Genomic DNA, 23555 nt, shown 5'->3' with positions numbered 1-23555 from the left:
ATTATTATTATTATTCAGTATTTATAAAGTGCCAATAGTTTGCTCAGTGCTGTACATTACAAAGGGAGACAGAACATGCGACAGTACAATAACAATACAATGTCATACACGAGGGGTTCGAGGGCCCTACTCTTTTGAGCTTACAATCTAGGAGGGAGGGGATAGTGGTACAGGAGGAGATAGCTGTGAGGGATGGAGTGTTTGGAAGAGTGGAGGACATCAGCAATTAACAGGGGGTGGGGTAGGCTTCCCTGAAGAGGTGGGTTTTCAGGGTGCGCCTAAATGAGAGGAGAGTAGGTGATAGCCTGATGGATTGGGGTAGGGAGTTCCAGAGTATGGGTGACGCCCTGGAGAGATCCTGGAGGCGGGCATGGGAGGAGGAGACTAGGGAACTAGAGGGAAGGAGGTCTTGTGAGGAGCGGAGTGTTCGTGTTGAGTGGTACTTGGATATTAGGTCGGTGATGTAGTTTGGGGCAGTATGGTGGACAGCTTTGTACGTCAGTGTTAGGATTTTGAATTTGATCCGTTGAGCAATCGGAAGCCAGTGAAGGGATTGGCAGAGGGGGGTGGCGGAAATGGAGCAGTTGGAAAGGTGGATGAGTCTGGCTGCCGTGTTCAGGATCGACTGAAGTGGGGATAGCCTGTGGTGAGGCAGGCCAGTGAGGAGGAAGTTGCAGTAGTCGAGTCGTGATATGATGAGGGAGTGGATGAGCTGCTTAGTAGTTTCTGGGGTTAGGAAAGTGTGGAGTTTGGCGATGTTGCGGAGGTGGAATCTGCATGAGTTAGTTAGTGATTGGACTTAGGGCTGGAAGGATAGGTTGGAGTCTAGAATGACCCCAAGTACTCTGGCCTGCGGGGCAGGCCTGATAGTGGCATTGTTGGATGTGATAGAGAAGTCAGTGGGGGGTGGTATGTGGGCTGGGGGGAAAACTAGGAGCTCAGTTTTGGAGAGGTTCAGTTTAAGGAAGTGGAGCGACATCCAGTCTGATATGTCCTTTAGTAGGTTTGTGACTCGGGCGGAGATTGCGGGGGTGAGGCGAGGGGTTGAGAGATAGATTTGTGTGTCGTCGGCATAGAGGTGGTAGTTGAAGCCGTGAGAGTGTATGAGTTGGCCAAGGGTGGAGGAGTAGATGGAGAATAGAAGGGGCCCAAGGACAGAGCCCTGAGGGACCCCAACAGAGAGGGGGAGTGAGGGGGAGGTGGTAGCGTTATAGGCAACACTGAAGGATCGTTGTGATAGGTAGGACGAGAGCCAGGAGAGAGCGGAATCTCTGAGGCCGAGAGAGTGTAGTTTTTTGAGGAGGAGGGGGTGGTCGACTGTGTCAAAGGCAGCGGAGAGGTCGAGGAGTAGGAGGACTGAGTAGTGGCCCTTAGCTTTGGCGGTTAGGAGGTCTTTGGAGAGTTTGAGTAAGGCAGTTTCGGTGGAGTGTAGGGGACGGAAGCCGGACTGGAGGGGATCGAGTAGGTTGTTGTTGTTGAGGTGAGAGCTTAGGCGATTGTAGACTAAGCGCTCGAGGAGTTTGGATGTGAATGGGAGCAGGGAGAAGGGGCTGAGGTTGTTCGGGTCATTGGGGTCCAGGGAGGGCTTTTTAAGTATGGGAGTGATGTGCGCGTGCTTCAGAGCAGAGGGGAATGTGCCGGAAGAGAGGGAGAGATTAAAGATGTGGGTGAGAGAACGTAGGATGGAGGGGGAGGGAGGTTGTAGGAGTTGTGAGGGGATAGGGTCGAGGGGGCAGGTGGTGAGGAGGGCATCAGAGAAGATCTTGGTGACCTCCTTGATGGTAGTAAGGTCAAAGGTGTGGAGTGTTGAGGGGGCTGCAGTGTGAGGAATGTTAGGTGGGGTGGAGGTCGGAGCAGTGGTGAGGTCGAGGGAGAGGGGCGATGAGGGGGTAACTGTGTGAGAGGGGACGGGTTTGGAGGGAGTTTGAGCAGCGGTGATGTCCTTGCGAATTGTGTCAATTTTGTTTTTAAAGTGATTGACAAGCTCAAGGACGGTAAGTGAGGTGCTGGGTGGAGGTGGGGGTGGAGAGAGTAGAGAGTTAAAGATGGAGAAGAGTTGGCGAGGATTGGAGGAGAGGGTCTTTATGAGGGTCTGGAAGTAGGCTTGCTTGGCGGCGTGGAGGGAGGAGGTGTAGGTGTGGAAGGCAGATTTATAGCGGGTGAAGGCTTGTTGGGATCTGGTTTTGCGCCATAGTCGCTCCAGGGCTCCTGTGTCGTTTGAGAGTTTTGCTGTGATCAATCTGCTAGGGCTGGAGCGGTCGGGGTCTGATGTTTCGTGTGGTTAAAGGCGCTAGTGAGTCAAGGGCGGCTGACAGCACGTTGTTGTAGGCAGTCATAGCCAGGTCGGGGCAGGACAGGGGGAGGATGCTGTCATAGAGTTGATCAGCTGCAGAGTGGAGGGGGGCAGGGTTCAGGTTGCGGAGGTTTCGGCTAGTAGTAGTATGGCATTTGGAGGGGTAGGGGTTAGAGGACGAGGAGACAGAGAAGGTAATAAGGTTATGGTCAAAGAGAGGGAAGGGGGTGTTAGTGAGGTTGCAGGGAGCGCAGAGGTGGGAGAAGACAAGGTCCAGGATGTTTCCGTTGTAGTGGGTGGTTGATTGAATGCACTGTGAGAGTGCAAAGGAGGAGGTTAGGTGGAGGAGTTGGGATGAGGCCTGGTTGTCAATGTTGACAGGGATGTTGAAATCCCCAAGGATGATGGTGGGTAGCTCAGAGGAGAGAAAGAAGGGTAACCAGGAGGAAAAGTCATCAAGGAAGCGGGATACAGGTCCGGGAGGTCGGTAGATTACAGCAATCTTTAGGGGGGTTGGGGAGAATAGTCGGATGCAATGGGCCTCGAAGGAGGAGAAGGATAGAGAGGGGGGGTTTGGGAGGACTCGGAAGGTGCTCTGTGGTGATAGGAGCAGACCAACCCCACCACCTTTACGACCGTTAGGTCTGGGTGAGTGGGTCCAGGTGAGACCTCCATAGGAGAGTGCAGCAGGGGAGGTAGAGTCGGTGGCCTGGATTCAGGTTTCCATGATCGCTAGGAGGTTGAGAGAGTGGGAAACAAAGAATTTGTGGATGGCGATGGCTTTTCCAAATCATATCATATTTTAACCTTCCCACCGAACTTATCACCAACAAATTACCTTGCCCAGTGGGAAAGCGACCTCCATACTACCTTCAATGATCAACAACAGAATAGAATTGTGTTAATGTCCCACTAAGTGTCTGTCTCATGCAATGTTCAGGAAACAGGATACAAGATAGACAAATAGTATAGGGTTCCTGGACCCTACATAAATTGTTCCCACAGAGATCCCCACTCTGTTGAGGATGTCAGGAGGAGAAGGGCAGCGTAGTTCACATCTTCTGGTCTTGCTTGAAAATTCAGGGCTTCTGGGTGCAAGCTCAACATTGAATTTTTAAATTTACAAATACACACATGCCCGATGATGCGGTTGCATTTCTTCTTCATCTAACTCCCATGTCACTAAAGCACTACAAATGCTCTCTATTGATATACTTACTCAACACCACGAAGACATGCCCATGGCTGTTAGAAACAAACAACCACACCCCCTTTGAGTCTGTGGTTTGCCAAGATTACCAAAATGGGAGCTCATAGAGGAACTTATACCTTCGGCCAACCACAGGGATGAACGTTTTTGTAAAACTTAGTTTTACTGAACTGAGTTCACCTGCACACCCGAATATCATGATATCCCAATTTGATCCCGCAATCTAATCCTGGGAGTTGTCTTAAAGAGCTAGGAAGGAATACAGTGGACTGCTGATTACTGTTTACACCCCCTTCCTCCATCCCTAAATTTTGCTCTTTCTTGTGCCTCCTCCAAATCCCCCCACCCCACCTATTTTTTTTTTCTCTCGCTCTCTTCTTTTTTCTCCTCTCTGCTGCTTTTTAACCATTCTGGAAGTGCTTATCTAGTGAGTAATGGACCTATAGATAACATAGGTTTTTATACAATAACCATACCATAGGAGAATTTATTGATATCTGAATTAGTAATTTTTGGTATTGTCTACTGTTTACAGAGTGTTTTTCCAGCATTTTTTGGTCTCACCATACCTCTTGTACACTTTTTGTCTTCAATATTGTCTGGTTGACTGGACTGAGCTTTCCTGTCTGTACTGAAAATTGATAAATAAGGAATATATAAAAATAAGAAAGATGAAAAAAAAGCTTAGTAGATCTCCATGCACATTTTCCAGTGTTTTATTTCTTTGAATACACAACTACAGAAAAATACTTGTTGATTTGCCAGAAATATAGTGTGCTCCAACCTTCCTCCTTGTGACAACACAGCTCTGAATTCCAATGCTCGCGGTGTCAGCCCTGCTGACTTCACTTCTGGTGGATTACAAAGAACACAGTCTCTTCTCATTTCCCCCCCTCTTATCTTCATTTCCATAACCTCTCCTCATTTCCTCCTTCCTTTCTCCTCTCCATAACCCCTCCTTGTGCACAGTTGGAGAGCACAGGAAGTTATCACCTCAAAACCAAGATCAACAGGTAATTTTTTCACTTATCAAACAAATACTGAATAACAAAGCACTATCTATCGGTGGTATATTTAGGAGACTAAAAGGAAGCAAATGAAAGATGTCCATTGTTCAGGTTTACTCACATGGTTACATAGTTAGTCTGGCTGAAAAAAGACAAAAATCCATCCAGTTCAACCATTAAAAAAAAAAAAAAAGAGTTATAATCCTATACCCACAGTTGATCCAGAGGAAGGCAAAAAAAACAGCAAAGCATGATCCAATTTGCTCCTGCAGGGAAAAAAACTTTCTTCCTGATCCCCCGAGAGGCAACCAGATATTCCCTGGATCAACTCTCACACTCACAAGTATTGAAGTATTTTTGTTGTGTATACCTCTAAATCTCATTATTTGATTGATATTATGGCTAGGATTATTAATGCAATCCATGCAGTCACTGAGCAGCACAAAAACACTGTTTCCCTTAAAGCGGAATTAAAGGAAAAAATACTTACCTTAATTTCAGTAGACGCCCGCTTCTTCTAAATACTGGCTTTCGGTTGTCTTGATGGGCAGCTACAGGATGACATCAGTCCCGCACATGTAAACAGGTGGTAGTACCCATTTTAGAGAAACCACTCCACTGATGATGAAGTGGGTAAAGTGTGGTTCCCCCTTATATTCTGGGTGGATGGGGCCCTAGGCAGAAGGTAGATGAGACTTCGCTACCCTTCACTTACAGTATGAAGGTTTGTAGTGAGGTAGTGAGGTGGGCCTACTGGCCCTTGGCCAGAGAAGAGACTCCATGTGAGGACCCACTGCTGAGGGACTCATGAAAGAACATTTGGAAAGATGGCTGCACTTTAGGAGTTTGAGTTGGTGACACTGAAGTTCTACACTGTAATGATGAAGATGTGAAGTTGCGATACTGCATGCCAAGTTATTATCTTGAGGATCTTCAGTAAATTGTTGAAGCAGCACATTGTATGGACATTCTTTATTTAGGAGGGCGGATCTCATTTTGGAAACTGTCAGTACTGTCACAGGGATAGGTCCTTAACCTAAAGTAAGTGTGACACAAAAGAACATGTATGTGCATACTCTGAAGAAGAAGCTGCGTGGAGCCCCTGGCCAGCTGGCAGGAACCATCAGCTAATCCAGCTTGCCAGCATGCATGAGTGCAGTCAACCCGGGACCTGGGGTGGACTGACAACTCATGGGGCCCCCAGGCAATAGGGGATCATGGGGCCCCTGTATCCTTGCCCAAACTCAAAAAAGCTTATAAAAAAGGTACCAGGGGCATCTCATGGGGCCCCCTACTGACCCCGGGCCCACGTGCAGTGCCCGAGTTTCCAAATGGTCAGTCCGCCCCTGCCCGGGACACAGGCACTGCATGCATGCACAGCTCAATGTACATTCTACATGGGATTGGAATCAGACAGGAAAGTATATTTTATTGTAGAATAGACAATGGGGGGATTTACTAAAACTGGTGCAATCAGAATCTGGTGCAGCTCTGCATAGTAACAAATCAGCTTCCCGGTTTTATTGTCAAAGCTTAATTGAACAAACTGAAATTAGTATTGTAATCTCCTCCATTGTCTTCTGCAATACAGAACTTGACTGCCTGTCACCAATTTTTATGAGAACTTTAGTTCCACTTTAGGAATTTAATTTTTAAACTGCAGTAATTAAGTTTTAAATTGAATCTAGAATCAGGTCCCCATTATATCATTCACATTGTGTTTATCTTTATCATAAATGACTGTTCATCATTATACTTAGATAACCCGAAGTGATGCACCTGTGTAATTAGGTAGTGTAATGACACTTCCATTTAAATTGATGGGGCTTGTTCTCATAAACAGGCCATCTATAAAACTCAATTTAAAGCATGCAAGGATGTGATGAAGATCCATGATCCTCCATCTGGATGGTCATTTATGTACAGCTTCAATACAGAGGGAGGAGGTAGCGGAAGGTACTCAGCAAACATATCAAAGCAGTGGCGCTCTATCTGTTGTAATGCATGCTGGGAATCCCAGCTTCACTATGGCTGGCCAGCCAGGACTTGTATACAAATAGACTCCAAATTTAGAAATGTATGTTAGAAAATCTTTTCTTGCCCATTGCAAACCAATACCATTCTCCCATTCATTAACAATTCCATAGAAACATAAAATGCCCGGAAAGGATGAAAGCAACACAAGATCTTTAATGAGTCCAGTGAGCCAAACAGCCAACACGCTTTGGGGGCTCAAAGTTCCCTCTTCATCAGGGCTTGAATACTAGCTATAGTCTCAAGAACAGACATGGTCCCAGGGCCACATCCGGCCCTCAATGCCTTCACTGTCATCATGCATCTCTGAGTTTTAGGCCCCATGTGCACGGGACACTTCTGAACAATGGAAACTGACTGCTGGAAAACGTAGGTCAAAAAACATCTGTTTAGCCGTGTTTGCATAACGCGTTTATGTGCGTTTGCATTTAGAAGCGGTTTTTAAAGATAAGCACAGGAGAACCTCCCAAATGCCCAGAATGCACTGAAAAGTGCTAAATTATTAACTATTTCAGACTGTTTCAGAGAAATACAGAAAGTAGAAGCAGAGACAGCAGTATGTGTTAAGATAATTAGGTGTGAGTTGCTCATTAACATTTCTTTTGTTTCCAAGGGTGAGAAAGGTGTCTGGTGGGGGGAGTCATTAAGGTCACCTGGCAGGGGGTCTTCATGAGGAATTTGAGGTATGAATGGTCATTAACATATCTTTTGTTTCCAAGGGTGGGAAAGGTCTGAGGTGTGAATTGGTGATTACAATGTGTGACAAGCTTGGCAGGAACATCCTGTGTTCAGTGTTTTGTCCATCTGAGTACCTTGAAAACACTTTGCATGCATTTTTCATGATGAAAAAAGGCTCTGGACAGCATTGGGAACTGGAAAAGTAAAAAAAAAATTTCAGACACAAACGCTTATAAATGCGATTTGCCGCATTTAGATGCGTTTAGCCACGTTTACAAGCATTGTGTGTTGGAAACGCTGATAAAATCGACTGCTGAACGCAAACTCAAATGCCTGTAAATGACTGTAAACGAAGATGTGTACATGGACAGAAGGGACAGAAGAGTTGAAGCTGTTGAAGTTGAAGCTGTTATAGCTGCAAAGGGCGGGCCAACTCAATATTGAACCCTACGGACTAAGACTGGGAGGCCATTAAAGTTCATGTGTTTTAAAGGCATGCGTCCCAATACTTTTGGCAATATAGTGTATCTCAGTGGTGATACTGGCAAACAACAAACTATTCAGTCTCAGAAAGTGTAAGAAGATGTGGGGCCACTCAATGAGATTGTAAGAGAAGCTGCTTAACCCTAAACTGTGCAGGGGGATTTTTCACTGTCAGAGCAGAAAGGATGTGGAACTCACTTCCACAACTGGTGGTGTCAGTGGGAAATATTGATAGTTTCCAAAAACTCTGGGATGGGCTTCTTAGAGAACACAATATACAGGGATATGAGTTTTAACATGAACACACATACATGGGTTAAACTGAATGGTGTCTTTATTCAACCTTACCAACTATGGAACTATGTATTGGGGGAAAAAAGCTAGAAAAAAAGCTGCTAGGAGCATTGTAGTAGCGTTTGGGAGCGATTTGTGTTTTTTTTCTGTTGGAAAAATGAGCATAAAAACTCTACAAAAACTATTTTTTTTGCTCCTAAATGCTGACACTTGAAAAAAGCTGCTAGCCTAAAATGTGCATGGTGACGTACAGTAGGATAACACTAGTTTCTAGGAGCTTAAAAAATACTGGTGTGCATGGAGCCTTAGTTGACTCTCATTCAGAACATTTTAGCCAAATGCCGAGTCGAATAGACATTGGAAACAAATTTCTGTTGCTGTCCAGGTTCATATACTGTATATTCCTTACGTTCTCCTGGTATTATAGTGACACCCACTGTCAGAAGTAATGACAAACTAAGGTTGTGTTTCCTGTCACAGTCTCTTGGAGGAGTTAATATTAAGTTACCTAATAAGTACTACATGTTGTCATAGGGGCCATCACTGACAAGGTGTCATAGGGGCCATCACTGACAAGGTGTCATTGCAAGTTGTATTAGTTACATCTCCATAATATAATGTCCTGTAATAGGCAATAGAAATCATTGCCTGTCAAGTCCTAATGACGACCTATTTTACTGCAGCCGAGGCATTCAGCCGTTTGCCACAAAAGTAGTAAAGTGCCCTACATAGTCAATTCACTAATCACTGTGCCGCTAAAGGTGGGAATACACGATTAGAAAATCGACCGATCGGTCATCTGACGACTGGGAGGCGTTCGTTCGTTAGTCGAAATCGTGGCCCACATTAACCAATCTAAAAAAATCGTTTGGGCAATACGTAGTGTTGACGTCTTCCGTACAAGTGGAAGTGATGCGTTATGCGTGTGACCTTGTAGCCACGCCCTTCCGTCCAGAACAAGTGGTATACACAACAATTACCAGCAATGAGTTTAATATAGTTTATTACATGACCTATATACATAAATAGTGATACATAAAATATAATCTGCAGAATTCTGGTTTCATTATCTCATTAGGCCAATCTACTTTTAATATTTGGATTTTCCGTTCGTGTTTATGAAGATTCCTTGGATATGAACATTCGGGTAATATTCTGTTTCCGCTCATGCGCAATAGCGCTTGATAGATTTTTTCGTACGACCGTCATACCACCGCATAGAAAATCGGTAGTTCGTATGCGAAACGACAAAATTTTTCACTGTTGTTCAACAATATCGTTATCGGTTAAAACATCCTGCTCATCAACGAAGAGAAAATTGTTCGATCAGTGGTTCCGCAAAATTTGCGGACGATTTTCTTATCATGTGTACGGGGCATAAGGCTGCATTCACACCTGAGCGTTTCTGTTTGCATTTTCAGAAACATGCGAAAAACACACAAAAACACGTATTGCATTTGCAGTACCATTATTTCTTAATGGCACCCCAAACATGGGTAGAAGTTGCACGTTTACTAAATGACAAAACGCTCTAAAAACAAATAAAAATTTGCTTTTTTCAGTGCCAAAAATGGTATTTGAGCTTCTTTGGAGCATTTGTTTCATGATGGCCAGTTTATTCAAGTCATTGGGCTGTCGCGCGACAAACCCAACAAGACAGGACTCATATTGGTGATCCTTGGCGTGCTGGTGTGGACCCATATTGGTAATCCTCGGTATGCTGGTGTGGACTCATATTGGTGATCCTTGGTGTGCTGGTGTGGACCCATATTGGTAATCCTCGGTATGCTGGTGTGGACTCATATTGGTGATCCTTGGTGTGCTGGTGTGGACCCATATTGGTGATCCTCGGTGTGCTGGTGTGGACCCATATTGGTGATCCTCGGTGTGCTGGTGTGGATCCATATTGGTGATCCTCGGTGTGCTGGTTAGGACCCATATTGGTGATCCTCGGTGTGCTTGTGTGAACCCATACTGGTGATCCTCGGTTTGTTGGTTAGGACCCATATTGATGATCCTCGGTGTGCTGGTGTGGACCCATACTGGTGATCCTCGGTTTCTTGGTTAGGACCCATATTGATGATCCTCGGTGTGCTGGTGTGGACCCATACTGGTGATCCTCGGTGTGTTGGTTAGGACCCATATTGTTGATACTCGGTGTGCTGGTTAGGACCCATATTCGTGACCCTCGGTGTGCTGGTGTGGACCCATATTGGTGATCCTCGGTGTGCTGGTGTGGACCCATATTGGTGATCCTCGGTGTGCTGGTGTGGACCCATATTGGTGATCCTCGGAGTGCTGGTGTGGACCCATAATGGTGATCCTCAGAGTGCTGGTGTGGACCCATATTGGTAATCTTCAGTGTGCTGGTGTGGACCCATATTGGTGATCCCCGGTGTGCTGGTGTGGACCCATATTGGTGACCCTCGGTGTGCTGTGTGGACCCATATTGGTGATCCTCGGTGTGCTGGTGTGAACCCATATTGGTGATCCTCGGTGTGCTGGTGTGCACCCATATTGGTGATCCTCGGTGTGTTGGTTCAGACCCATATTGGTGATCCCCGGTGTGTTGGTTAGAACCCATATTGGTGATCCTCAGGGTGCTGGTTAGGACCCATATTGGTGAACCTCGGTGTGCTGGTGTGGACCCATTTGGTGATCCTTGGTGTGCTGGTTAGGACCCATATTGGTGATCCTCGGTGTGCTGGTGTGGACCCATATTGGTGATCCTCGGTGTGTTGGTTAGGACCCATATTGGTGATCCTTGGTGTGCTGGTGACATTCTACCTTGCTGATTCTGTTTGGTTCCATCCGACGGTCTCTGCAGCACCCACTTATACACACAGCCATTTTTAACACAGGCACGTTTGCGTTTGGATTGTACGCTTGCAAACCCAACAAAACCAAGCAATGTAATATTTTGTCAGCTCCTAGAAGCTGTTGTCAGCATTTATTTCTGCTCCTAGAAGCTAAGTAGTGTTATCCTATGTGTCCATGCACACTATTTTAGGCTCATAGCGTTTTCAAGCTTCAGCATTTAGGAGCAAAAAAAAAATTGGTTTGTAGAGTTTTTGTGAGCTGCAGAAAAAAACGCTGAAAGTTCCTAAATGCTACTAAAACACTCCTAACAATTTTTTCTAGCCTTTTTTTTGTAAGTGTACTGCAAAAATGCTGATAAAATGCTAATGCGCCTAAACACTACTAAAGCTTCATGCACATTAGTGTTTTTTAAGCTCCTAGAAGCTGTTAATTGCATTTTTCTTCTCCTAGAAGCTAAATAGTGTTATCCTATGTGTCCATACACACTACTTAAGACTATTAACGGTTTTTGAGCTTCAGCTTCTAGGAGCAGAAAAAAATTGTTTTTGTAGTTTTTTGGAGCATTTTTCCAGGAGAAAAAACGCTAAACACTACTAAACACTCCTAAAATGCTACTAACAGCATTTTTTTCCTAGCTTTTTCCTTTTTTTTCTACATGTACTGTAAAAACACTAATAAAATGCTAACACTCATAAAAGCACCTAAAATGCTTCTAAAACGCTACTAGAAAATGCTATTTCCAGCATTTTTTATCCAACGTTTTTCAGCTTAAAAAAAACCACTAGTGTGCATGGAGCCTGAAATGCTACTACAAGCCAGCACAAATACGCTATTATCAGCATTTTTCACGCACCTTCTTTTTCTAGCATTTTTTGAGCTTATAAAAGATGCAAGTGTGCATGGAGCCTAAATCTAAATACGATGCTGCTGATCGCCATTCTTTACATTCCAGTAATCAAGTGAATTAAAAATCAGTGTCCTGTATTTATTAGGGAAGCATGCCACACAGACATCAATGACCTGTTCCCCTATATTTGGACCTGCCATGGGACATGGAACCCTCTTTCTGCAAATGGAGATTGCCTGGCTGCCACACTGATCCTCTGGCATACATCCCGAGTTCCCAAAATGAGAAGGGGACACCTTTTAGTATAATGTATGCAGGAAAGGACACACACCCTGCCATGTCCCCAATTACATGGTCCATAGGGAAATAATAGTTGGTGGGTGATGTAATTCCTATGAAGGGGTCTTTGCACTATGTATTGAATTTCTGTATGTATTATCATTGTCCCTGTTGCATGAAAGCCTTACATCACCAAGTACAATGCAAAGCGTCGGATGCCGTAGTGTAAAGCACGCCACCACTGGACTGTAGAGCAGTGGAGACGTGTTCTCTGGAATGACCTTCTCTGTCTGGCAATCCGATAGATGTGTCTGGGTTTGGCAGTTGCCAGGAGAACGGTACTTGTCTGACTGCATTGTGCCAAGTGTAGAGTTTAGTGGAGGGGGATTATGGTGTGGGGTTGTTTTTCAGGGGTTGTGCTTGGCCCCCTAGTTCCAGTGAAAGTACTCTTAAGGCGTCAGCATGCCAAAACATTTTGGACAATTTCATGCTCCCAACTTTGTGGGAAGAGTTTGGGGATGGCCCCTTCCTGTTCCAACATGACTGCCCATCAGTGCACAAAGCAAGGTCCATAAAGACATGGATGAGTGAGTTTGGGGTGGAGGAACTTGACTGGCCTGCACAGAGTCCTGACCTCAACCCGATAGAACACCTTTGGGATGAATTAGAGTGGAGACTGTGAGCCAGGCCTCCTCCCCCGACATCAGTGCCTGACCTCACAAATGCGCTTCAGGAAGAATGGTCAAACCTTCCCATAGACACCCTCCTAAACCTTGTGGACGACCTTCCCATTAGAGTTGAAGCTGTTATAGCTGCAAAGGGCGGGGCCAACTCAATATTGAACCCTACGGACTAAGACTGGGATTCCATTAACGTTCATGTGCGTGTAAAGGCAGGTGTCCCATTATTTTTGGCAATATAGTGTAATTAGGCTTGGGTTTGTGGCCACCATGGATTCATGGCCATCCCCAGGATTCACAAAGTTCAAGATTGCAAAAATCTGGACTGCAAAAATAAGGCACAACCTATAGTGGGGTGCATAGCCTTTGCCCCTGATCAGCTGAGTCACAAGAGCCAATATTCTGAAGGAATGGATAACTCAGCCCCCAATTCTAAAAAAACAAGGTTCCTATGACTTTTGTTTAACTATTAGTTCTACAAATAGAATTGAACAACAACATTCACTCCCTATAGACTTCAGCAGGTTAAATTGCAAAGTTTAAACCGAGTAAGATTTTCAAAAAACTGTTCATGAACTGAACCAAGGCAGATTCGCTCATCTCTAGTTATAATGTCTTTGAGTTTTACTGGATTCTCCATAGGACAGAGCAGTCCAGTTATGGAAACCCAGGAGTTCAGCCCCACAACACAGCCTTGTCTATTACAAAAGAAGTTGGGTAAAATTTCCTAATGTAGTGAAGATCTAGTGGAGGTTCAAACCTTGCCGCACCCCCTAAAAAAAGCTTGAAAGAGAGTTCTGCTTTAAATTGACTCTGTCAATCTTTTCCTTCCTGTAACATTGGCTGTCTGACCTATGTGGCATTGCAATAAATGTCATAAACACATGCCTGGAGTGCTGGTGACTTTCCACTATGGTGCTGGGTTTTGTACGTCACCATCTGTTGCAGTCACTGCAAGCACCCCTATATTGATTACATCAAGGTCCAGCACTGTCTGGATAGTGAAGCTCCACACAACATTTTCTTCACATAATGAAGCAAAACCCTTGTGTGTGACCAGTTCACACCAACCCACTTGTAGGATAATATGCAGTAAAACATATGTCGCTGCAATGGACAGTAATGCATTGTGTATGTGTTAGTACGCTGAGTGCTATTCATTGTTAATGGCACCCCATTGCACGTCTAGAACTCAGATGTGTTCCAGTGCACAGCAGCAACCACAAAGCACTGTATAGGTTTGGTGCATTGCAGCATCATCTATTTTTTTTGCCTAGCCTGTTCATTTTGCATGAAAATGCATGTGCTGTGGCCTGGGGCGGACTGACCATTTAGCCACTCGGGCACTGCCCGAGGGCCCGGGGTCAGTAGGGGGCCCCATGAGATGCCCCTGGTACCCTAGGCTTTTTTAGGTGTGGTTTGAGTATGGGTGAGGACACAGGGGCCCCATGATTTCCTATTGCCCGGGGGCCCCATGAGTTGTCAGTATACCCCTGGCTGTGGCTCATGGAATTTTGGAGCGAATGAGCCCATTGACTCTAGTTTAAGGGCTGTGGCTCAGGAATTAGGTTCAGTGAATGCCACAGACCTAGCACAGGACACAAGAGTCAGGGAATGACTGCTTCCATCAGAACCTTCTCACACAGTTATTTTTCTTTTATCCTATAGTACAGTGTTGCTTTTTTAAATATCTACTTTGTAATAGATATATATAGCAGTAGTAAAGAGACAGTGATAATGAATGTAATCCTATGTTGGGTAAATCCGAGCAGGGACAGGGATGATGAATGTAATCCTTTGTTGGGTAAATCCGAGCAGGGACAGGGATGATGAATGTAATCCTTTGTTGGGTAAATCCGAGCAGGGACAGGGATGATGAATGTAATCCTTTGTTGGGTAAATCCGAGCAGGGACAGGGATGATGAATGTAATCCTATGTTGGGTAAATCCAAGCAGGGACAGGGATGATGAATGTAATCCTATATTGGGTAAATCTTAGCAAGGACAGGGATGATGAATGTAATCCAATGTTGATGTAGCCAGGTGCCGGCTTTATCATTATGCCATTAAGGGACATTTGCCTTTTCCCCTAGTGCCCAGTACTTGGACTACTACATCACTTCCTGTTAGCAGAGTAGTTCCAGTTTTCCTGACAGCAGAGGATCCTGGGACCTGTAGTCCTAAAGCCAAAACATTCTGTATTCCTGAATGCTGATTGAACTACAATTACCAGAGAGCTGGGGGAACCAGAAGGATGTCACTGTCCGGTCTTCACACAGACATCTCTGCCTGCCACGCTGACAGGCTGTCAGGAGGTAACTCCACTCAGCCCTGCAAACAGCCAAGAGCCTGGGCAAGAACTCTGTTCCTAGGTGGTCGTGCTTTCCATGGGATTTGTGAGTGGGCAGATGCCCAACCTCTTTCTGTCATTACTCTAGACATACTACTATATGAAGACACATTTACACCTCAATATCAGGATATCTTTCCTTTGAGCGGTACCGTGGCTTATCTGTTTAACGTCATTGAATTTCCAGTATTTAGCAATGTTTATGGGCCCCACCATTGCTAGCAGAAGACAGTGGCTATCACCATATCAGGAGCTTTAAACATTGCAGGAGTTGCAATCTCTATTTAAAGGGATCTTTTCTTTTCTAAGGCCATTGTTATTCAATTTAGGGTATTTACTGTATATCTATTTATGCCTGAGTATACATTTACATAATTATCTGTATGCCCTTTTGCAGCGCCGGTGGCCCGGAGGGAGCTGATAAGTCAACAAGCCTTTTCTTCCCCCTCTTGCTGTTGGTGTTGCAATTAAATAGTTGAAGCTTACTACTTGCTAATTGATTATTACTGTTTTAGCAGTGTTCTGCTTTTATGAAGTAACTGGGGTTGTATATCCTAAACCCATTATTTTTGTAGTCTACTCTTTTGAAAAAAGAGGTGTTACTAAAGAACTGTGTCTCTTGCATTATTATCCTATATTGTTGAAATATGTCTGATCCCAGAGTGTCGGGTGTCGGGAGGCTTGCAAGGTTAGGGCAACCACTGGGGACAAACATTATCAAGCGGCCCCTGCGGGGGTAGTGCTACATTGAGTAAATCAGAGCAGGGACAAGGATGATGAATGTAATCTGCTGTTTAGTAAATCAGAGCAGGGACAGTGATGATGAATATAATTCTATGTTGGCTAAATCAGAGCAGGGACAGTGATGATGAATATAATTCTATGTTGGCTAAATCAGATTAGGGACAGAGATGATGAATGTAATCCTGAGTTGGGTAATTCAGTGGTTATGAATGTAATCTACTGTTTAGTAAATCAGAGCACTGACAGTGAGGATGAATATACTTCTATGTTGGTTAAATCAGAGCGGAGGACAGTGAGGATGAATATACTTCTATGGTGTCCGTTTGTGAACCAGCGGCAATAGATCGCTGCTCAGTTCTCCGGCATTCTCGGAGAACACAGTTCTCCTGTGAATGCAGTTTATGAAGCAGTTCTCCGAACGAAGGGAGAACGATCTCCAAACGCTGGAGAACGGTCTACAAACTCTGAAAAACAGCTCATTTTACTATAATCTTTCGAGATTATAGTAAAAGATCAGTTTACTAAACAGAGGTAAATTATCTCTGCTTAGTTTTCGGTCCCTCCGATTCTCCAGCTCTGGGCTGGAGAATCTGGAGGGAGAACACAGATCTCCAGAGAAGGGCTGAACATATTCTCCTGAGTGTCATAAACTGTGAATGACCAGAGAATAGCTGAGATCTGTTGAATCGCAGCTATTCTCTGTGTCATAAACGGACACCTATGTTGGGTAAATCAGAGCGGAGGACAGTGAGGATGAGTATACTTCTATGTTGGGTAAATCAGAGCGGAGGACAGTGATGGTGAATATACTTCTATGTTGGGTAAATCAGAGCGGAGGACAGTGAGGATGAGTATACTTCTATGTTGGGTAAATCAGAGTGGAGGACAGTGAGGATGAGTATACTTCTATGTTGGGTAAATCAGAGCGGAGGACAGTGATGGTGAATATACTTCTATGTTGGGTAAATCAGAGTGGAGGACAGTGAGGATGAGTATACTTCTATGTTGGGTAAATCAGAGCGGAGGACAGTGATGGTGAATATACTTCTATGTTGGGTAAATCAGAGCGGAGGACAGTGAGGATGAGTATACTTCTATGTTGGGTAAATCAGAGTGGAGGACAGTGAGGATGAGTATACTTCTATGTTGGGTAAATCAGAGCGGAGGACAGTGATGGTGAATATACTTCTATGTTGGGTAAATCAGAGTGGAGGACAGTGAGGATGAGTATACTTCTATGTTGGGTAAATCAGAGTGGAGGACAGTGATGGTGAATATACTTCTATGTTGGGTAAATCAGAGCGGAGGACAGTGAGGATGAATATACTTCTATGTTGGGTAAATCAGATAAGGGACAGAGATGATGAATATACTTCTATGTTGGGTAAATCAGATAAGGGACAGAGATGATGAATGTAATCCTGAGTTGGGTAATTCAGTGGTTATGAATGTAATCTACTGTTTAGTAAATCAAAGTGGGGACAGTGATGACTGCAGTTTGCTGTTGTCTAATGCAGTGAGGACAGTGATGATGAAAGCGGTCCGCTGTTTAATGAGTCTTAGTGAGGACAGTAGTCAATGGTGGGGTATGTGGAGTGTAGTGTGACGTACCGCACTGACGGGGTTAAACATGCGACATATAAATCGAGTATGCGGATCACATTTCTTGATCCAGCTGTCCTAATCTCCACTGGGCCATCCAACTATTATCAGCCTCCTTCTATAATTAGGATCCCGCTCTGTTTATCCCAGTCTTTTTCAAATCACTGTCTCTATCCGGCAGCAGCACCTGTCAGTCATTTTCCTGCCTAAATGGTATCCTGGGAATTCCTTGTACATTCTTGTATTCGTTATATTCAAACATATAGAATGGGATCAATTAAAGGGAACCTGATGAGAAAAGTGTGCAGCCTGCAACTGGTAAGTGCTCATTCTGAAATTACCAGTTGCCTGGCTGTCATCTTAATGTTTTGGATTTAGTATAGACATAAGGAAGTCATTAATTTGCTTGTTATGAATTCATGACGTAGAAGTAAGGAAGCTAGACACAGTCAGGCAACAAGCATTTTTAGAAGAAAATTAGCATTGGCAGCCCCTCTCTTGGTCCTTCCAGGACCACTTAATCTTTCTCCCTCTTGTCCGGGTACACAGTGTTGCATTAACACACAAACTGTGTGTTATGCCCATTGGTACACTGTGGTGAAATTCATTCTTAATGCACAGTAAGGCTGGATTCACACTTCTATATGTTAATGCATGCAGATTATGCTACACGTTAACATGTGTTGAGTAAAAGCAGCCTGCATATTTTAATAGGCTGCCTAATGCACCGAAATTCACTGTTTGTGGAAATGCAGTGCACCACAACATGCTGTGTGCTGCAACATTGAGAATGAATGGCACCACAGGATACCAATGTGCAGAACATACATTTTTGAGTGTTAACACAGCACAACACTGTGTAGCCATGGCAGGGAGTTCTGGCAAAAAATAAATCCAACATTAACTGGCAGGTTAAACCACTGCTGCTAATCTGGCCATACATTTTACAATTTTCTGTCCAATTTCTGCCCAATTTCCTTTAGATTTACCTTCAACTATGTAGTGCAAGAGCCCGCCTAACTGGATACAATTGAAAGTGTTGTTAGGTTTGACCTCCTATTATATGGTTTTTGGTAAATCTAAACCAAAAATCTCAAGAAAATTGTATAATGTATGGCCAGCCTTAGGCTCCATGATTAAAGTGGATTGTATTTAAAAAAATCAAACATGCATAAAGTCAGCTTCACACCTTTGCATTGCGTGGGACCCAGCCGATTGGCACTCCTGGAGGTGTGAGTTGCCCTCTGGACTTTATATGAAGATTTCTCATGAATGGAGCAGTTTGCTTATTTTCCAGGTATGCTCATTTCCAAAAAATGCGTTCACGACAGGGTCACTTTAAGCTCACAATACACATTTAAATCTGGCTGTGCAATCTTTGTACAATCTCCTTTGGATCTACCATTCCAACGTAATATAAATTTTACAATTAATTTGTATCTATATAGGCAGGCCTGCATACTACATAGTTTTTGGTAGATTTAAAGGCAATTGTACAGTCAGATAGGGATGTGTGTGGTGAGCTTAAAGTGGTAGTAAACTGCAGCTTAGAAATACAATAAAAAATGCCCTGCAAGGTAATGTCATAATGTGGTGGTATGCATTGCATACTAGCACATTGTGAAGGACTTACCATAAAATGAAGCCCTCCAGAGGAGCACTGTCACTGGCATAGGCTTCCACGTTCACCAGGTCTTCCTTCCAGGTTCGCAAACTCTAGCTTTATTAAAAGCTTATACGTAGGTAAAAGTATAAAAAAAAAGAATTTACTACCACTTTAAAGTAATATTAAATCCAAAACCAAAACTGTAATATATTACAGCTTTCCAATCATTAAATGTGGGGGCTGCATCGGTTTTCTTTTCTTTGGCTTTTTCCCCTCTGTTTTCACCTCCTGTATTAGTGAGACACCACTCTGGAGGAATGACTACATGACACAGCAGACAGCAGCATTGTCAATCTCTTGGGGGGGGTGTTAAAATTATTAGCAGATACAGATAACAAATTGAATACAAACTCAAGCTCTTCATGAATAATTAAAAGCTGACCATTTTAATCACCCCTGTCAGTGGTAAATGGATTATCTCATCCATGTAGACTGATACATTCTGCTGGAGAGTTTGTGTTGTGAAAAACAGCAGAGTTGCTGGCTGAATCATCGGATGAAAATAGAAGAAAGAAAGCCTAAAAAGGGAAACTGATACAGCCATCACATCTAAGAATTGGTACACTGCAATATAATAAATGTTTGCTTTTGGGCTTAGTACTGCTTTTGGAATGTTGTACAGTTCAATCTAAATGCAGTGCGTTGTACAGTTCATTTGTAATGTAGGTAGGTGTGATGTGTTACCTTGGTATGATCATCTTCCTTGGTATGATTGTCTTCCTTGATCAGATCGTCTTCCTTGATATGATAGCCTTCCTTGGTATGATCTTCTTCTGCACTTTCTATTGTACACAGGCACTTTATATCCACATGTTCTTCAGCAAAATCAGAACATTCCTCTGCTTCCATCAGTTGCTCCTCCTGCATCTGGCTTTGCCCACTGTCATGAAGTTTAGTGCTTTCCAGAGTAAACTGATCTTGAATTTCTCCCTCAGACAGCTGGTGGACACCCTCTTCTGTATGAATTCCTGGAGATTCCTTATCAATCATTTCCTCCTCCCATATCAGCTTTTCCACCTCCTGTTCTCTTTCTTCAGAACAATCACATAATAGTGGATCTGGCCCTGGTTCATCTGTCATTGTCACCAAATACAGTTCCATAAATGGATTACTGTTGCTGCGTTCCATCGATGCTGATCGGTCTTCTTCTGGGCTGTTTTCCACCTCAATTCCTGCCTGGTCATCTTGGATAGCTGCAGAGGCACAGGGAAGTTTACATTTCTCCTTTTTTCGCGGACTGGAAGTATTGTCCTGTTGGTGCCCCACTGTAATCACCATCTCTGTCTCTAGAGCTTTTAGAAGATCTCCAGAGAGGTGTCCCTTTTCATCTACTGCTGGTGCTTTTGAGTGACTGACACAGAGGCTAGCTAAATCATCCATAGCTAGAGTGTTATTTGATCCTTCATTTACACAAGTCACACCACTCGGGAGTATATCGCACTCATTTTGGCTTACTTTTGTCTCATCATCCTGGTCGGTTTCCAGTAAAAAGACAGACTCATTGCCTAGCAGTGCACTCAGCCAGATTCCATTGGCATAATCTGTCATGACATCAGAACATTCTAAATAGTTGAGACAATCATCATAAAGTTCCTTTTCTATAGTCCCTTTAAGATCCCAGTTTGGCTCAGGGGCTCTGCAACAATATTTAGAACCATGCCGCATGCAATAATGATGGTCAACATTACTGGTATGGCACCTGAACCTACAAGACAGTGAGTGATGTGGTACTAGGTCACCATTTATACTTCGACTTGAGTCTTCAATGTTTAGTGAATCTTCGGCACTATATGGAGTCATTGGGCAAAGCACAAATTTGCAATTTTCTGTATCAGGATCGACATCCTCCAGGATAAAGAGGGTGTCTCCTGTGAAGAAAGTTGGCTCATCTTCTTCGGTGTCAAACTTTGTGTCATCGTCCGAGCTCTGGTCACTTGAGGCCTCTATTTGAAGGAATGCCAGACCCCTCACCGTTACAAAGGGATCCAGTGGAGAGTCACTTTTTGGTGTATTTTCATTGACCCCAATTGGATTGGAATCCCCTTCCATGAGTCTTTAAATTGTGTCTGCACTGTGGATTCATGAACATTAAGGTAATTGCATTATTATCTGTGGGTTGCTTTATATTCACAGGCCACACTTGACTTATCCTGATTGCTTTTAGGTTCTCCTAAAATAGAAAATAATTAGTTCAATTACTTTACAATAATTACTTTTTTATAATTGTTAATGGTTTATTCTTGCTATTGAGTCAATACATTTAATGCCTAGTACACACAATGAAAACACTGGACGAAGTATACCGCTTTCAGACCAATTGTCCATCAATCGGATCGTTAGTACACATCGTTCGAGAGTCGATCACCACAGTTCATGCAAAATTATCCGCAGGGACAAACACAAAAAATGTTCTCGTAAGATAACAAAATGAATGATATTCGTTTGATCAGTACAGAATTTGTCAATAAAAAAAATTGAGTGACCAAGATCGCTCATGCTCAGAATTGAAAGAATACAATACATTACATCATCATGGGACATTGTATTCTGTCTTTTGAGAATTTTCGTAACTCTAGTAGATATGAGACTAGCATGCAAAAAAAAAACAAAAACGGACGATCATTCATCTGATATTCTCATTGTGTGTACCAGGCATAAGGCTACTCAAAAACTAAGGCTTGGTTCGGTGCTGCGACCCCAAAGTCATGTGACTTACTTGTGACTTTGTGATTCAACATTGCAGTCTAGGGCACCCAGGTTGCACCAAAGTCACAGAAACATAGTGCAGGAAACGTTTTTTTTGTTGCTGTGACTTGAGTCGCATTGATTAAGATGGCACCCATTGAAACAAAGTTTTGACTTGTCATGCGACTGTCACAAGTCACATGATAAGTCGCAGCAGTGTGAACCAGGGCTTAGTAAGCTGGAAGGTTTCCATGAACTGAACATTTTTTTTATCTAAGAAGAAGTTGATTTTTAGTAAAGTCATCTTTGCAATACATGGGTATGACCAGAAAAATGGATCCATGGAATTGTTTTCTATCCATTTATCTTACAATAACTGAACCATGGTACACAATACACAAACCCATTTCCTGCGGCATGTTGAGTTTTGGAAACAGGAACCCAGTGACATAGTTTGTGTCAAAAACAAATTTGCAATAAAATGAGCCCTCACACCTCCAGACCCCCAACCTGACTCTTAGGCTGTTTTAACCCTCCACCCTTCTTTATGACCTAAAGTATAACTAAAGGCAAAACTTTTTTTAGTTTTGGAGAGAGTGGAGAGGAATTAGAACACCTGTCAGGTTTTTATTGCTTTCTGTTTTCCCGTTAGGGAGATTCCCCCTCTATATTTGTCCTGTTTACTATTATCAATGAATGTGGAAGTGTGCGGACAGCCGTGAATAGCTGCGGTCGCCAGCAACCTATCATTAACCACTTGCTGACCCTGCTATAGCTGAATGACGCCTACAGTGCAGTTGTCCATTTCTGGGAGGGCGTCATATGATGTCCTCCCAGAATCACACGCCCCCACCGGCACGCACCTGGCGCTGTCTGTGATTGCTGTGTCCTTTGGACCCAGCTACTCACATGACATGGTAAAGGGCCAACCACAGTAGCTTTTTACCACACAGCTGATCACAATGTAAACACACTTGCCGGTTATCCGCAGGACTTTCCTCGTGCTGTGACTGCTGATAACTGGCAAGTGCTAAATGAGACATCTACACTGATAGTCAGTGCAGCCCCAGAAGTGCCCATCAGTGCCCAGCATTGCTGCCAATCTGTGTCCATCAGCAGGACCATCCTTAAAACAGGGCAAAAGAGACAGCTGCCCCAGGCACAGTCATTGTTGTGGGGCCCGAAGCAGCTGCCTCTCGAGCCCCTTGTCTTGGGGGGTCCCAGTCTTGGTGGCGGTGGGAGTAGGGGGAAGGCGACCATCGAGGGCGGCTAGGATTAAGAGCTCAGGATGGAGAAGACCTCCACCATCTCCCTGACCCCCAGAGAACAGCAACGGGCACAGCATCCCTGGCGGTAGCACCTCTCGGCTTGGAGGACAGGCTGACCAGGGGCCCGGAGGATAAGGATGGGTGGGAGCGCAGAACGCAGAGTAAAAGAAGGAGTAGATCAGCCAGAATGAGAACAGACCCTGCCTGCTGCTAGCATGCCAGGTACTGGGCATCACACACGCCTACTAGCAGACAAGGACTGGGACAGGGAGGCACAGGAGGAACTCTCTCACCCCCTTCTTTCTTTCACCCTCTCTCTCTCCCCCCTCCCCCTCTCTTTCTCTCACCCTCTCTCTCTCAACCCCTCTCACCCCTCTCTCTCTCACCCCCTCTCTTTCTCCCACCCTTTCTCTACCCCCTTCTCTCTCTCACCACCACCTCTCTCTCTCACCCCCTTCCCCCCTCTCTATCTCAGCCCCCTCTCTCTCAGCCCCCTCTCTCTCTCTCACCTCCCTCTCTCTCATCCTCCTCCACTCTCACCCCCACCCCTCCCTCTCCCCCTCTCTCTTTTTTCACCTCTCACCCCCTCTCACCCCTTCTCTCTCAGTCCCCCTT

At 44.3% G+C, this 23555-nt stretch overlaps 1 protein-coding gene across 2 annotated transcripts in view; it reads right to left on the bottom strand.

Annotated features, from left to right (window-relative positions):
• Positions 1–23555, bottom strand: part of ALPK2 (alpha kinase 2) — a 210381-nt gene that overhangs the window by 171970 nt on the left and 14856 nt on the right. For both annotated transcript variants that reach the window (XM_089683424.1, XM_089683425.1), the window contains exon 2: positions 19672–21157. In XM_089683424.1, the coding sequence (XP_089539550.1) occupies positions 19672–21036 (1365 nt within the window). In that variant the 5' untranslated portion in view covers positions 21037–21157. The remainder of the gene's footprint in view (positions 1–19671; positions 21158–23555) is intronic.

The sequence above is a fragment of the Staurois parvus genome, unplaced genomic scaffold, assembly GCF_062004578.1.
Source record: "Staurois parvus isolate SC_StPar_1 unplaced genomic scaffold, SC_StPar_1.0 ptg000310l, whole genome shotgun sequence".
NCBI lineage: Eukaryota > Metazoa > Chordata > Amphibia > Anura > Ranidae > Staurois > Staurois parvus.
Note: the sequence above shows the minus strand (reverse complement) of the source record. Positions and strands in the feature narration are given on the sequence as shown.